Source organism: Sinocyclocheilus anshuiensis, unplaced genomic scaffold (assembly GCF_001515605.1).
Source record: "Sinocyclocheilus anshuiensis isolate Anshui unplaced genomic scaffold, SAMN03320099.WGS_v1.1 scaffold1451, whole genome shotgun sequence".
Taxonomy (NCBI): Eukaryota; Metazoa; Chordata; class Actinopteri; order Cypriniformes; family Cyprinidae; genus Sinocyclocheilus; species Sinocyclocheilus anshuiensis.
In genome coordinates, this window is record NW_015538060.1 from 859,514 (window position 1) to 876,154 (window position 16,641).

The window sequence follows — 16,641 nt, forward strand, 5'->3', positions numbered from 1 at the left end:
TTATGGAGGACTGTTTCCTGAACCTGCAGATTAGCCTACAATGTGTCAAATGCACAAAGGCTTTTTCTATAAAGTGGGGCAGTTCCAAATTTGCAAGGACAGTCTGGCGCTTCTGACTCACAGCCTGTAAGTACATTTTTTATATACAGATCTTCTTTATGCACCAAGAGCTTGAATCACTTCAAAGAGAAAGGAAAAATTGAAATTGCATCATATGACCCCTTTAAAATCATATGCATTTCAATTTTAACACATTCTGAATAAGTTAATAGATCCTGTCAAGAACATGAACCTCGTGTCTTTGAACCTGTGAGATATGACTTATCTGCAATCATTCTTCCCCATTCAGTTCATTCTCAGAGAGAGTGTCTTGATTCATGCCGTGAGTTGGCACAGTAGCAGAAGCTGTGGCTTTACAGCTGTGTGAACATGACTGAATAAGATGCTTGTGATCTCTTCAGGAGAGATGAGGAAGAATGATGAGATGAGGAAGAATGATGCAGTGATGGAATCCCGGTCCTTTTGTTTTGATCTACACTCCCACGCTTCTTCTCCTCACTGCCAGATGCTTTCCTTCTCTCATTTTATAACCTCCTGGCAGATTGTGATTCACCTTTATGTGGCGACAGTGAAGGTGCGTCATACCTGAAGTTTGTACTTTTGATCTAATGCAGATCTGTCTGTCAGCATGACACTACTGTCCTCTGCTTGCCAAATTCACAGTTCAGGAGAGAGCAGAAAACATTATTAGACTCTGCACTTTATATTTTACGGCACTAACCAGCATTACGAGCACTAATTCCTAGTATGGGTCACCATACTTGGCCACATGTCACGTCACTGTCACTTTTTTTACGGCTCAGACGATTGCCAGTCCCCTTACACTTCACGAACAATTGCATATATGTTTGAATATTTTGCAATTAACTTCAAATCAAGGTTAATCAAGGTAAACAGTTTTGTTACTTTAAGTCAAATTAATGTTAATGGAAATAAAGTTAAATATACAAAAAAAATTCATTAATTTAAGCTAGATGTAATGCTAGCAAAATTTCAAATTTTCATTGATTTCAACTTAATGTACTAAAAGAACTTAAACTGAATAAAAATGAATTAAAAAATAGACATGTTTAAAAACAAAATATATTAAAAACACAAAAAATATAACTATAATAAAACTGGAAAATATTTAAAACTAAATCAAAATATTACTAAAACTCATATTAGTATATCAATGATTCTAAAATAACACTGCTTCAAATATATTTCACATTATACTTATTAATGGCTGGAGATGTCTAGTAGCTAGTCTTCTATTCTGATTTTCAAATACTTTTTTGGTTTCAATAAAATATTGTTTCTACTGTCTTGATTCAAAAACATTATGTTAACTGCTTGAACAAAGTACAGCCTGCAAAAAAAACAAAAAACAAATATGTATATATATATATATATATATATATATGCACATAAACTGTTTATGTGCATTTGGGGTATATATGCACCCCAAATGCACATAAACAGTTCATCTTATTCTGCATCTGTGGATTCTCTGACCTGAGCTTTTTACAACATTTTTCTGACCTGTGATAATGTCATCTATGACTGAGTTTAAATAGCTTATGAGCGTATCTATGTTGGACGTTGTCTGCCAGTAAATGACACTTCTGATAAATCTGTCACAAAGGCGGAGAGATCGACATCCTGTCCTGCTTATAATCCAGACACACGCCCTCCCAACAGAGAAGCAAAGCACTTAAAGTGACATTCACATCTCTTCACAAGTCATGTTTTATTGCTCGTTATAAAATGGTAGTCTTTCTCTCACCAGCAGCCTTCCCTTCTGGAGCTTTTGGCCTGTCTGGAACGAATGGAGTACGGATCCACATAGACACCCGCTTAGGTAACACTTCATTTTGATAGTCCACTTTAGACATTCTGCTAACTGTACGTATCTTTACATGCCAACTTCAGACATCTTTACACAGCTAAGGCCGCTCTATGCCCACTCAAAATTTAGTGTAAAGACGCAGTGCTTTATCAAAGTCAGACTAAATTATGCCTTCTGAGACCTACCTCAGCCCCTAGTGTCAAAGTATGCAGTTGTAATTGCTGTGTAAATGCAAATATGCCACCTCTGAGCAGCATTAAATAGTCTGTGTAAAGGCACCTAAATGCCACTTCAAAAGCACTTTTATGCCACATTTGCAGTGCAAATTTGGCATTATTCTACTAACCCTAACTTAACAGTCTACTAAGGCATCTTTACACGGTCAAGTTAAGGCTGCTCTGTGCCAGCTCAAAATTCTGTGTAAAGACACAATAGTGCATAAAAGCCAGACTAAATGAAGCTTGCACAGACAGTCTGCATAAAGACATCCAAATGCCACTTTTGAAGCACTTTTGTGCCACCTTTGCAGTGTAAATTTGGCTTAAGTTACTTGTACACTGCAAAGGTGGCACAGAAGCACTTCTGAAGTGGCATTTAGGTGTCTTAGACTGTTTAATGCTGCTCAGAGGTGGCATATACGCATTTACACAGATACAAATAAAACTTTGCTGCTAGGGGCTAAAGTGGGTCAGAGCAGACTTAATTTAACCTGGTTTTTATGCAGCATTATGTCTTTACACAGAACTCACAGAGCAATAAAAATTCAGCTGTGCAAAGATGCCCTTAGTAGACTGTTAAGTGAACTATCAAAATATGCCTTGTCCTTGTCTTTTCACACCGTTTAATGCTGCTCAGAGGTGGCATGAAAGCATTTACACAGATTCAAATACAACTGTATGATTTTATACTGGGGTTGAGGTGGGTCTAAACATAGCATAATTTAGTCTGGCTAAACATTGTGTTTTTACACAGAATTATGAGCAAGTACAGAGCAGCCTTAACTCAGATGTGTAAAGGTGCCTTAATAGTTAGTATAATGTCTAAAGTGAACTATCGAAATATGCAAAAGTGGCACAGAAGCACTTCAGAAGTGGCATTTAGGTGTCTTTATGCAGACTGACAGAGCAGGTTTAATTTAGTCTGGCTTTTATGCAGCATTACATCTTTACACAGAATTTTGAGCTGGCACAGAGCAGCCTTAACTCGGCTGTGTAAAGATGCCCTTAGTAGACTGTTAAGTTAGGGTTAGTAGAATCAGAGATGGCCAGTATTTTAATTAAATGTATTTAAAATACGTATTTAATAACTGTTGAGTATTTTGTCATTTGTGTTTTGCTGGACAAAATAAAATCAAATGTAATTTGTATTTAAATACTTTGAGAGACAGTATTTTGTATTTTAAATCAATTAGGTCATTTAATACAATATATAGTACAATATCTTTCTTCACGTGTTAAAAGTACTGCCAACTATAGCCTATCACAGTTTTTGGCTAGATGCAAGGGAATCATCCTGTTGGATCCATAGACAGAGTCTTAAAGGGTTAGTTCATCCAAAAATAAAAATTCTGTTGTTAATTACTCACCCTCGTGTCGTTCTGGGCTGGGCATACACTGTGCGATTTTAGCAACATTTTTGTTGAATACCATTTCTCACTGTATGAGTAAATTGCATGCGATGTCAAGCCAAAGCTCAGGATTTATGTGCTCACACTATACAGCCCAATCGTCGAGCTGCAACTTGACTGCTCACACTATACGAGCGAAATAAACACGTGAGACCCCCCCGAACCCAAAACTGTGTAGCCTCTATCGCTTCGGTTTCATTTCTGTTTTCTCACAGGTGCAGTGAGGGAAAAAAAAAAAACGGTTCGGTTCGTAGCTCTGCTTCGACAGTGCGATAGCCTCATGGGGGCGACCAAAATTTCTGACATGTTAGAAATTCATCCGTCTCTCCGATTACCGGTCGGAAGTTACCCCCTGTATACTGCACATCATAAGACGCACGACAAAGCTGAAATTTGGCCTGACTCAAAAAGAGAGTCGCACGAGTCAGAATTCGGCTCAAAATCGGATGAAAATCACACAGTGTATCCCCGGCCTAAGACCTTAAGCAGGCACAGAGCAGCCATAATTTAGCTGTGTAAAGGCACCTATAAAGTGTAACCCTCACGTACATGCATGGCTGTTCACTTTAGAGATACAGTAGGTCAGCATGAACTAAATGGGAAAAGGCATATGGGACCAGAAAGTTACTCTTGGAGCTTGACATTTTTAATCCAGAACTGATTAATTAATAGCAATAAATCACATATAATTAAATATTGTAGCTAATGTAATTACATTACATTTTATATATTATTAAATATATAATATACAAAATAAATATTTATATTATATGGTCAAACTTTGTTTACTCTGGCTGAGATCACCGTAATGAAGTGACAGGACTGGATGGCTAGCCAACATGTCTGTATCTGTGCTGTACATTGGTCCACTTAGACATGAAGCAGTGTCGATCTTAGCTGTGGAAATAGGCCGGTTTTTCCTTTGGGTCAGCATTACGAGGACCTCCATGAGCCTGGGAAGCAGCCATGATTCAAAGATCCAGCAGAAAGATCCAGAACCATGACATAGTGTGCAGTACAATCCAACAAGACCAAACTCACTGCCAAGCCTGTATTTTTACTTCTTAAAAATACAGTATGTTGAGAGCGAATCCAGGGGAAGACCTGCTGTTACCTAGTCCTAGGTCATCTGATGGTCTTATCTGATGACATGAACTTGAAAGTTGAACTCAGTTGAAAGTTGAAGTTTTTTAATGGCGTATTTTAAATATGACTAATACTTATTCCATTTAACTTTATGCTGATATAATGAATAGATAAAAGTCAAGTTGGATAAAAGTGTCTGCCAAAATGCATAAATGTAAATTGTGTTGGGTTGTCAGCCTATAAGAAGTACAGGAGAAAGCCTGGAGCTCCAGAAATATACTTCTCAAGGAATGTGCCAAGTTGGATGTAGTGGAGCCAACAAGGAGAAATTTGCAGACTTTTATTTTGCTGAATTTACTGCGTTATTGCCTGAAAGCAGCAAGGCATGCTGACTGAAAGAAGGTCAGTGTCACAGAAGCAGTCCTCATATGACTTTCCCTCATTCTTTAAACATACAGAAATAAACACAAGAGAATATTTCTGGAATCAACTTTGTAGGCAGTGTAAAGCCTTTCTGTCACAATATCCAGTATGGTTCACTTTTAATGTACAATTTCCTCTTTATTTGTTCCTAAATTTGGTCATATTTACAATAGCACATGTTCCTATTTTAGACCAAAGAAAAAAAAATGTCTTCAGAATCTTTTATCAAAATGTAACGACTTGCGGCGCCCCTTTCCTTTTTTTTGTTGACGTCATCTTCACAATGCAATCCATCTTCCTGATTAAATGTCCTTAGACATAAACAAATGAGCAGTACTTATTAAAAATATGCTGATACACGTTGAGATCACATGACTGTGAAAGCTGATTTCCACCACGGGATAAAACCATAAAAAGGGTAATTGTGAAGGGTAATTGTAATCTAAATTGTGAGATATAAACTCAGAATTGCAAGAATTAAAGTCAGAATTGTGAGATAATAAATCGCATCTAAATCACATTTTATTTCTGTAGCCTATTCCATGGCAAACGCAAACTTTCATACATGACAAAATCTGCATGGGGAAATCTTAATTCACACAGATTCCTGTCAAAATGACTGGATTTTGCCCACAAAAAATTAACTGAAATCCGTAAATGTGACTGAAACTTTACTCAGAATAAATTCATCATGGCAAATCTTCTCAGGTATAAAGCATGACCAATGCATTTACTTGTGCAACTCGATGAAAGTGCATCTAATTAATCTACGATTGGTTTGTGAGCAAGAATCTGTTGACCGGTGGAAATTCATCTAATTCTCATGAGCGTAATTTGCGGGTGGGACGTGTCCTCACCACTTTTTGCCAAAGTCGATTCTGTCCCCAGCACTTTTTGAAAACCGTTGAAAAAATATAGAATGCGGAAGATTATAATGCAAAGTAAAAGCATCTCCAATCCGTCTCCATTCGTTCAAGTTAAACATCGAAATTAGAAGTTTGAAATAATCTGTATAAGACAGCAGGGCAGGTCTTCTGAGACCATCACTGAGGGTACTTCTGAAAATTGTGAGGGTGCACTAACCTTAATGCAAATCTATTTTGACCGATATTTTTGTCCCATGGACATGGCATGGACTCCCCTAGACCCCTGAAGGTGTGCTGTGGTATCTGGCACCAAGATGTTAGCAGCAGATCCTTTAAGTCCTGTAAGTTGCGAGGTGGGGCCTCCATGGATCAGACTTCTGCACATCCCATAGATGCTCGATTGGATTAAGATCTGGGGAATTCGGAGGCCAAGTAAAGACCTCAAGCTCATTGTTGTGCTCCTCAAACCATTCCTGAACTATTTTTGCTTTGTGGCAGGGCACATTATCCTGCTGAAAGAGGCCACAGCCAACAGGGAATATACCGTTTTCCATGAAAGGGTCTACATGGTCTGCAACTATGCATAGGTAGGTGGTACGTATCAAAGTAACATTCACATGGATGGCAGGACCCAAGGTTTCCCAGAAGAACATTGCCCAGAGCATCACACTGCCTCCGCCGGCTTGCCTTCTTCCTATAGTGCATCCTGGTGCCATGTGTTCCCCAGGTAAGCGATGATTCGTCAGACCAGGCCACCTTCTTCCATTGCGCCGTGGTCCAGTTCTGATGCTTTCGGCGGTGGACAGGGGTCAGCATGGGCACCCTGACTGGTATGCAGCTATGCAGCCCCATACGCATCAATATGCGATGCTCTGTGTATTCTGACACCTTTCCATCAGAACCAGCATTACCTTCTTAAGCAATTTGAGCTACAGTAGCTCATCTGTTGGATCGGACCACACGGGCCAGCCTTCGCTCCCCACATGCATCAGTGAGCCTTGGCTGCCCATGACCCTGTCGCCGGTTCACCACTGTTCCTTCCTTGAACCACTTTTGATAGATACTGACCACTGCAGACCACTGCAGGAACACCCCATAAGAGCTGCAGTTTTGAAGATGTTCTTACCCAGTCGTCTAGCCATCAAAATTTGGCCCTTGTCAAACTCGCTCAAATCCTTACATTTGCCCATTTTTCCTGATTCTATCACATCAACTTTGAGGACAAAATGTTCACTTGCTGCCTAATGTATCCCACCCACTAACAGGTGACGTGATGAATAATCAGTGTTATTCACTACACCTGTCAGTGGTCATAATGTTATGCCTGATCGGTGTATATGGTTGCCATGACTAATATTAAAATATTAAAATACAATTTCATATATATACTTAATACCCGCCAATACAAGAGCGAATCCGTTACTGAAAGCAGCACAACTGTGTCTGTCTCATTGTTTATTCAAACAGACTTGACTGCAGTACCACCGGCTGGACAGCGGGTGTGCAACATGAACATAAAGGGAATGGGCTCTTTTAACACATTTAAGGCAACACATCTGAAATTTACAATTACCCAAACACATCTCTGTTCAGAAGAACATCAAAGCTTTGGTGTTAACATTGTAGTGGAGTGATGTTAACCTGGTTCTGACGCCAAGTCGAATTACAGCATTATCTATCGTAGGGCAGGAGTTATGCTTTCTTTATGACACCCTCCTCAGGGAGCCTGTTTCAAACAGACCGCCGGACGTGTCACCACGTGGTTGTTTGTCGTAAAGCCACAGTACCTCTTTCAAACAAACCCTTTGATGAGAGCATAGAGTACTGATGCACCTGAGAGACTCTCTCAACACGTAAAACTCTTTCACTTATCAAACACATACAGCTATAATAGACGGCTGACTTCATGAAAGAATGACATCACAGATAGACAAGGTGTTTCCTGCTTTGACGGCAGGATTTGTCAGATGGGTAGCTCAGTGTTTCTGTCATATAGACACCTGCATTGGTCATGCTGTACATCACCAGCCGGCTGAATCAGGAACAGCTTCTTTGGACAAAGCTGGAGCTCTGTGGGGTTTCTAATGAAACATGGCAACCTGTAAAAAGAGTTGATTCATGCGGTGAATCATGAGCAGCTCATGAGGGTCTGTGAAAGTTGGCTTTGTGCAGTAGTGCTTTTGAATGAAAAGGAACAGCCCACATGGAATTAAGTATGTATATAAATACTCATTTATTAATTAGTCATTTAGCTCAGTCATTACCAACCAGGGGTCCAAAGGATTTAAGAAGGTCTTTGAAAAGATTCTGATTTTGCTTTGAACATACACTACCGTTCAAAAGTTTGGGGCCGGTAAGATTTTAGTCTCTATTGTTATTTTAAAAAAATTCAGTAAAAACAGCAATATTCTGAAATATTATTTTAAATGTAATCTATCTATCTCTCTCTCTCTCGCTATGTATGCATATATATATATATATATATATATATATATATATCATGTATAGATTATCAGGATGCTTTCACAAATATTTTTTTTCCATTTGTAGGTTACAGCCTATAGGACTCATTCAACACTTGCAGATGAGCTCAGGGTTATTTAGCAATGTGTTCATAATACCAAATAATCATGTCGTTCGGCCATAAGTGACCTTGTTGTAACGGCACTGCACATGTCTGGATCTCTCATAAATGGACCAGGGTTTACAATAGTTCTGAAATAAACATTTGCAGTTTTGTGTTCTGAAACATAGTATTTTTTTTTCTCCACGTGTAAATATCAAGAACATTTTGATTCTCCATTTCACGACAGTCCTGTGCTGCAGATAATTGAATGTTTTGCCCTTCAGTCACATGACTGAAAACTATGAAAATGAGGGGCCTTCAAATATTGTGTTGGGCAGTGGGGTGCCTTCAAGTAAAAAAAAAAAAAAAATGTTGAGAACCACCGATTTAGCACTTGATTCTTCTTTATTCACTGATTTAGCACATGAAGACTACTTTTATGATTAAGGTTTTATTGTATGCTTTTACTTTTAAGAGAACAGCACGCATTTTTCAAACCCTCTTTCTTGTTCTACTGAAGGAATATCGTACAGGTTTGGAATGACATAATGAGTAAATGTGGATAGTTTCCTCCAAATGATGATGGTTTCCTCCAGTGTGTTGAAGATCTCAACCCCAGCTAGACAAACACTGGCCTGAACCGTGAGCCAGCGCTCAATCCTGCCAATAGCGGAGCCCTGTGATGGATGTGTTTTGCCTTTCCAGTCTCCCAGCACCTGGTGGGATTCCCGTGTTTGTACAAGGTGTATCCTATTCTTGCCCCTGGAGCTGATATTTGCAGTAGCGTGTGGAGTGAACATCCTGACAATGCTGAGAATACGACGGTGAAAAAGACAGAAAGCTCACAAACCAGTGAAACCCAGCCTGGGTTTGGAGGACGATGGCCTTTAAATCACAACCTGCAGCTTTACGAGACTTGGAAAGGTGCCTTTTTACAGTCTTTGTAGGACAACCCAAAAGATACCTAACGTATCCGTTTAGCTGGAAAGTGAATTATGGATTCTAACACAGGTGACATAAGTAGTCTGCAGAGGAGGCATATTAGTGCATAACTCGAAACATGTGCTCTTTAAGAGAAGCCATGCTAGAGATGCCTTGTGGGGTTTCATATTGGGCTGTCTTAGTAAAACTGGGGCACGGACTGAAATCCCAAGCTCAGCGTAGGTTTTCTTTGTCCTCAGCTGTGAGGTTAGACCTTGACTCTGGAGAGTTTTTCCCCCAGCTTGGAGGAAATCATCTCCCGTTTTGCTTGAGGGTCTTATTTTTACGCATTAGGGTAACTAGGCCTTTTCCTGCGGGTGATTCCAAACTTAAGCAGGTACGCAGCTGTGTGGCGGCATTTTTAACTGCTATCTGTCAAACATTGTGAGGGAAGAGGTGCGGACCTCGCTCAGTTTTGTCTAGTGTTTTACGAGAAGAGGGCCACGGTTTCAGCTGGGAACACAGGACCTACCCGCTGTCAGGGTCTTTTTTTATTGTATTCATGGGCGTTTATGTGACAGGAATGTGATGCATGACAGATTCATACCTGTGTCCCCATGAGAGAACCGCAGTTCAACACATGTGCAGCTTGGACCTGCTGTCAGATTCTGAGAGGACTGCTGAGCTTTCAGATGGGTTGCAAAAGAAGATCTACTATGTATGGTAGAAATCATATTCATATTCATAAACAACTTGATATTTGCAATCGCTAGTAAGAAGCAGTGGTACTGGGAGACAGACATTCTCATCCTGCAGTTTTAATAGACAAAATGTTTATATGCATATGATGATAGCATCAGTATTTCTGGTTAAAGGGACAATTCATCCAAAAATGAAAAATTATTTACTCACTCTCATTTTATTCCAAACCTCAATGAGTTTCTTTCTTCTGTGAAACATGAACACAGATATTTTGAATGTCACTGTGGTTCAAACAACATCGGACCCCATTGGCTTTAAAAAAGAAAAGAAAAAAAATCCTCTCGTGTGAACTTCTCTTGCATTTTTTCCCCATAGTGAAATACTTTAATATATCATTCCATAAAACTGTATTTTGTATATAATTTCATCAACTTTTAGTACTGTACATATAAATGGCCTTAAAAATGGAGCAGGTCATTTTATGTCGCATGAGTGCTTTGTTATTCAATAAACGTTCTATGCACATAAATTATATTTTCATATATGAAATATATTGTCATTTGTAGTAAAACATAAATGAAACCTATTAAAAATTAGAACAATTTCATATATTAACATATAAATGTATATCTAGCCCATACAAATATGTATCTTTAGAGATAAATGTTATGTACAATGTATATCCATCCTAAAACCTGTCAGTATATGATATTATATAAGTAAATATAAAAGATAGATAATTAAAAGGAAAATTACATAACACATATTATGGTTGCATATGTCTGTTTTAATAAAGTTGCATATAAATAAAATATATATTGTTCACATATATGGTTGATACATATAATACCATATACAATTGTGGTGGTTTTGTAGTTTAACCACAAGGTGGCAGTATATTGTTACGTGTAGAGCTTCTACTGAGTATTCCCTAAGAAGAAGCCATACAGTTCTGTAAAAAGGTAGCATCTGTTGAATAAACGGTTAAGAGGATTTACTTGTGCAGTTACTGAGTACCCGAGGACACAACAAATTGGCGACGATGGTTTCCTTGCCTACGCCTGCGCCTTTTCTGCCATGCAGCAGAGAGCCTGCGATTCCTTTTGTTATTTGGCGGAAAATGTTCGAGAACTATTTGCTGGCCATTAATGCTACAGGCGGCTCCTTGCCTGATGCAAGAAAGCGTGTTGTATTGTTACACAGCTTGGGTACCGAAGGCCAGCGGCTGTTTTACACCCTGCCTGATACGGGAACTACATTTGAACATGCAATGAAAGCGCTAGAGGATCATTTCACGCCGAAAGTTAATGTTGTGGTCGCTCGACACCGTTTTCGTCAGCGTTCTCAACGTGCTGATGAGACAATTCCACAGTTCCTGTCTGCTCTGCGGGAATTAGCTTCATTATGTGCTTATGCTGAAATGGAGAGCGAAATGCTGCGGGACCAGCTGGTCGAGCGATCGTATGCCCCAGCAGTACGAGACAGACTTTTGTTGGAACCGTCACTAACGCTGGACTCTGCTGTTACTATTGCGTGTCAGGTGGAACAAGCGCTTTCAAACTCGGACATGCTCAGTGCGCAAAGTTCGGTTCATCCAAGCCATTTCGGCATTGGAAAAAGAGCACGTCGCATTCTGACGGAGCAAAATCTGTTGCTGATACTACACGAAGAGTAAATCGCATGTGTTATCGATGCGGAGCTAAAAATCACCTTGCTAATGCTGCCGATTGCCCTGCTGCCCGTGCCAAATGCCGTACCTGTGGTAAGATCGGACATTTCTCTAAAGTATGCCGTTCTTCTAAGGATGTTAGGGAAGTAGTCCCTGACGTGGTTGTTCTCTTGACTGATGCTGTGAATACTTCGGCAGACAAACTTTTATGCAGTGTTTGTGTTTGCACTGCTGAGAGATGCATCAGATGCTAATTTTGAATCTTCTACTTCTACTGAGTATTCCCTAAGAAGAAGCCATACAGTTCTGTAAAAAAGGTAGCATCTGTTGAATAAACGGTTAAGAGGATTTACTTGTGCAGTTACTGAGTACCCGAGGACACAACACAAATCATCATATAGACATTATTAACATATACAAAACATATATGCACATATACAAGTTTTACTATCTGGATTTTATATATGTTATAAACATATCTTCATCTGCCCTGGGAATGTACATATCTGTGAACCTTATAGGTAACATAAATGATGATATCACTCTTGATATAGGGCAATATAAGTTACAAAATCTTGGATATAATGTAAACAATTAAAACTCATAATATTAATATTACTTGAAACTCATAATATGATCATTATTATTGCTGTAGAGATGGAGACTGTGTAGCATAATGCAGTTACTCTGGTCACTGATAAATCATTTGGCGTTATGAAGCTTATGAGGAAGCCTCACCCAAAGGAAAGTTTCAAAATAAACGTTTTGATTTAGGTTTGGCCACTTTGATGCCACGCTTCGCATGCTGAAAACGTTCATTGTGCAGCTCAGTGACGGAATGCAAATAGCTTTTTCCATAGCATCAACAAGTTACGCAATCAGCATGTGGTATCTATTTTCACAGCATTTCATGTCTGTTAATTTGAATATGACCAAAATACACTTGTTGCTAAATTACTCTTTCCAAACAGAGAAAAGTTCACTTGACAGGTTCCATGTTGTGAAGCAGACTGAGTGTCTGACCGAATGGCAGCACTCAATAACAATACACTCAGGGCCCTCCTTAGCTGACGCGGGGCCCGGTGCAAGGTAGGGAGCGGGGCCCGGTGCGCCCTCATCAGTTGCACCCCCCTATAGGGCTGTCAAAATGGCTGAAAAACTAAATTCAAATTTTTTACTTAAATATTATCAATATTCGAATTATATTAGAATTTAAAATGCATAATTTCAGTTAGGAGGGAAAAAAGCTTTTGGCTTCTCTCCTGAGGCCACAAGAGGGCGCATCGAGCAAAATATTATCGAGCAAAACATCATACACGTTTCTTCAAAGCATAATAAAATAACACGAAGATATCTTTGAAAAAAGTGCATAATGTTTAAAATAATGTTTATAAATCTTATATAATTGATAAAGTTGCTTACTATATTCGAATTTAAAAGGTATAATTTCAGTTAAGGGGAAAAAAGCTTTTGACTTCTCTCCTGAAGAGGGCGCATCGAGCAAAACATCATACACATGACATGGTTTTTAAAAGTTGAACTTACATTAATTTTGCATATCTTTCTAAACATGCGGCTCTCTTGTGCGAGACGCGAGTGCAACAGTGATAGATGTCCCTCTAGAAAATGCGATAAAAGTGCATAATGTTTAAAATAATGTTTATAAACCTTATATAATTGATAAAGTTGCTTAAACAATTAGAAACAAAACAGCATCATGCATGTATGTATAGTTTAATACAAAGGACTGAAAACCAATCACAAAGAGTACTTTCTTCATTTAAAACCTTGAGATGCAGTGGGATGGGGGAAACCGCCATAAAGTCTTGAGACATGGTTTTTAAAAGTTGAACTTACATTAATTTTGCATATCTTTCTAAACATGCGGCTCTCTTGTGCGAGACGCGAGTGCAACAGTGATAGATGTCCCTCTAGAAAATGCGATAAATATGTGTTCTGTGTGAACGGCTTGGTTTCGGTTTTGACGTAAACAACATCTTCCCCGCATTGATTGTTCTCTTTTTCCACAATATTTTGAATGAACAACATAGCAGCGCCACATCTAGTGGTTTCAACTCGATAGGCTAACAAAAATATTAAAATGCAATGACACTTACATCGTCATCGCATCTCGTGCGCAACTGATAAGGCTACCTGACCCACACCTAAAATTCGAATGCAACGTTTTTGCATTCGAATGTGGATTTTTATTTTAAATTCGATGAATATTCGAAAAAAAAAATTGACAGCCGTACGACCCTAAGAACGGCCCTGAATCCACGCGTTTGCTCCATTCTCCGTGCAATTAGGTGTTCCTGCCATCCGTAATCCCCAATAGCATACACTATGAGTACAGTATGAGTCAGTGAACCCTAACCTAGACAAATCAATACCCACCAACTCCAGCCAGAAGCTTTGCCCACTGCTGATAAATAGGTAACCAAGTAGGTTAACATGAATACAGTAACACCATCTTATTCAAATATATACAAAATGCGCTTGAAAACAACATTCACGCTTTATTTATTACAACAACCGCTTCATATTGTTACCTAAATTTCAACTGGTGTCCTCTGCTATCTGCTGGATTTACTTTGTAATGACCGCCAGTTCGAGTGATATCAGATAGTAATACTAGATGACTTGCATACTGTAGTGCATTAGATTCCAAATAGCATGACAACAATTGTAGATAGTATCGTAATCCATTACATTACACATTTTAGGCAATATAATCAGATTGCTTTTTGATCAAACACGTTTCTTGATTTAAATAGGACAATCTTGTACCATATTGGGTAACACTTTATTTTAGGGTCTCTTAACTAGTTGCTTATTAGCATGCATATTACTAGAATATTAGTCATTAATTAAGCACATATTAATGCCTTATTCTACATGACCGCCTTATTCTCTTATTCTACATCCCTAATCCTACCCAATACCTAAAATTAACAACTACCTTACTAACAATTAATAATCAGCAAATTAGGAATTCATTGAGGGAAAAGTCATAGTTAACAAGTGTTCCCTATTCTAAAGTGTTACCCCATAAAGCGAAAGAAAATATTACATTTGTTGTTATTAACAACATGAAGTTTATTAAACATTACATGTTGTAAAGGTTCGTGAAGGAATTGCAGAGGGTTGTGAGTTTAATGAAAAAGAAGAATTTGGAATAATGAATTGCTATTGTGCGAATAATATGTAATCATGTAATCAATAATAAAGTAGCTGTAGTATGATTACAAGTATTTTAAAATTTCAATTTAATCTAATTACAAGTATTTTTGGAATCTGATTACGTAATCCAGATTACATGTAATCAGTTACTACTCAGCACTATATATACTAATGTAGCTGATCATAAACGGGCATTTGCATGGTATTTCAAGGAACACAGTGCATATTTCATATCATATGAAATATATCAAACAAGACATTTACAGGTATTTAAGCAGGTATTAAAAATGTATTCAGTACAAAATGTCACATATTGATGCATCTGAAACAGAACATACAGTATAGAGCACTGAATTTTGTCCCTCATGTAAAAGAACACAAATGCATTCGCATTAGTAAGGCACTGAGTGTTACAACCTTCTAAGTGCACATCTGGTACGGTAAATGGAACAGACGGTTCATTTTGTTCTATAACACTGTATTTTACGGTTGTCTAATTAAACTCTTATGACAGAATGACTAAATAAAATGTCTCATGTTATGCATACATCATTCAATGCTATACAAATCCTATGAGTTGGGTGATTCTTCCTGTTGTTTGTAGGATACAGGGTTAACTGGAAAAACTACTGCCGAAGAAAGTTAATTTTGGGAAGAGGCTGCATGTTGAATGGCTCCATGGACTCTTCTCAAAGTTTAGACTTGGCCTGGAAGAAGCTCATGATGGCCTGCATGCATTCGTCTGAGAGCCAGCGCTCCACCAGTCTCTCCACCTCTGCGTCGTTGATCGCATAAAGTTTCTCTTTCTCCACCGCGCGGATCAGCTGCTTCGACAGAGCCAGAGACTGAAGGGGTATGAGAAGACCACCATGAGTGCAAAAACGTGAAAAGAAGTGAAATTTCTTGCCTTTTGTTGCAGATTTTCTATGATTAGCATTTGTTTTCATGCAACAAGATCCTTTTCCTTGAGAATAATAATTCGACTTTTTTAACACTAGTACATCACAATTCAAGCAGCCTGGGTACTTACGTTCCTGGGCAGTTTGGCGTAGGCTTTCAGTCTGGTCCACACCTCGGACTGGAAGGAGCTTTCTGGAAAGACCTCAGTCACCAGACCCACGTCACAGGCCTGTGCAGCCGTCAACTTCTTGTTAAACAACAGCATCTCACTAGCCTGAACAGAGAGAAGAGTCAAACACACTATCTGAGATGAACATATCTGAAAGACATATTAACAGAGTTGAAGGTGAAGTGTGGCATTTCTGTGCTGCTCTGTAAGTCCAGACAGAGCAATGTTTTGACTGCAACACAAATTCACAGTGTTTACATTATTTTGTTAAGTCAACACACAAATGACTTACTTAGAGTGACCTATGCATGTTATTTATTAGGATTATTTTCACTCAATTGCCCACCAGGTTAAATAGTAAGTCTAATCGCTTAACTTAAAAAAAAAAAAAATTAACTCTTTCCCCGCCAGCATTTTTTTTTTAAAGTTGGCAGCCACCGCCAGCGATTTTGATGATTTTCACTAATATTTGATGGCCTCCAGTATATTTTGCTGTATGAATATTTGAATATGCAATACACCAAAATAAACACCAGAGCCTCTACTTTTAAACAAAAAAAAATCTTTTATTCTAGCTTAAAGCATTCTTTTTTTTATCAACACTTGAATATAGGTAGGTTTCATAAAAATGCATAATT

The 16,641-nt window shown here is 38.5% G+C and overlaps 1 protein-coding gene across 1 annotated transcript in view; it reads right to left on the reverse strand.

Annotated features, from left to right (window-relative positions):
- Positions 1-15,021: 15,021 nt before the first annotated feature.
- The window catches only part of LOC107683495 (enoyl-CoA delta isomerase 2, mitochondrial-like), a 7,598-nt gene continuing 5,978 nt past the window's right edge, over positions 15,022-16,641 (reverse strand). Inside the window, exons 9-10 of the mRNA XM_016479552.1 lie at positions 15,965-16,108; positions 15,022-15,779 (exon numbers count right to left, since the gene is read on the reverse strand). Of these exons, the coding sequence (XP_016335038.1) occupies positions 15,624-15,779; positions 15,965-16,108 (300 nt within the window). The 3' untranslated portion in view covers positions 15,022-15,623. The remainder of the gene's footprint in view (positions 15,780-15,964; positions 16,109-16,641) is intronic.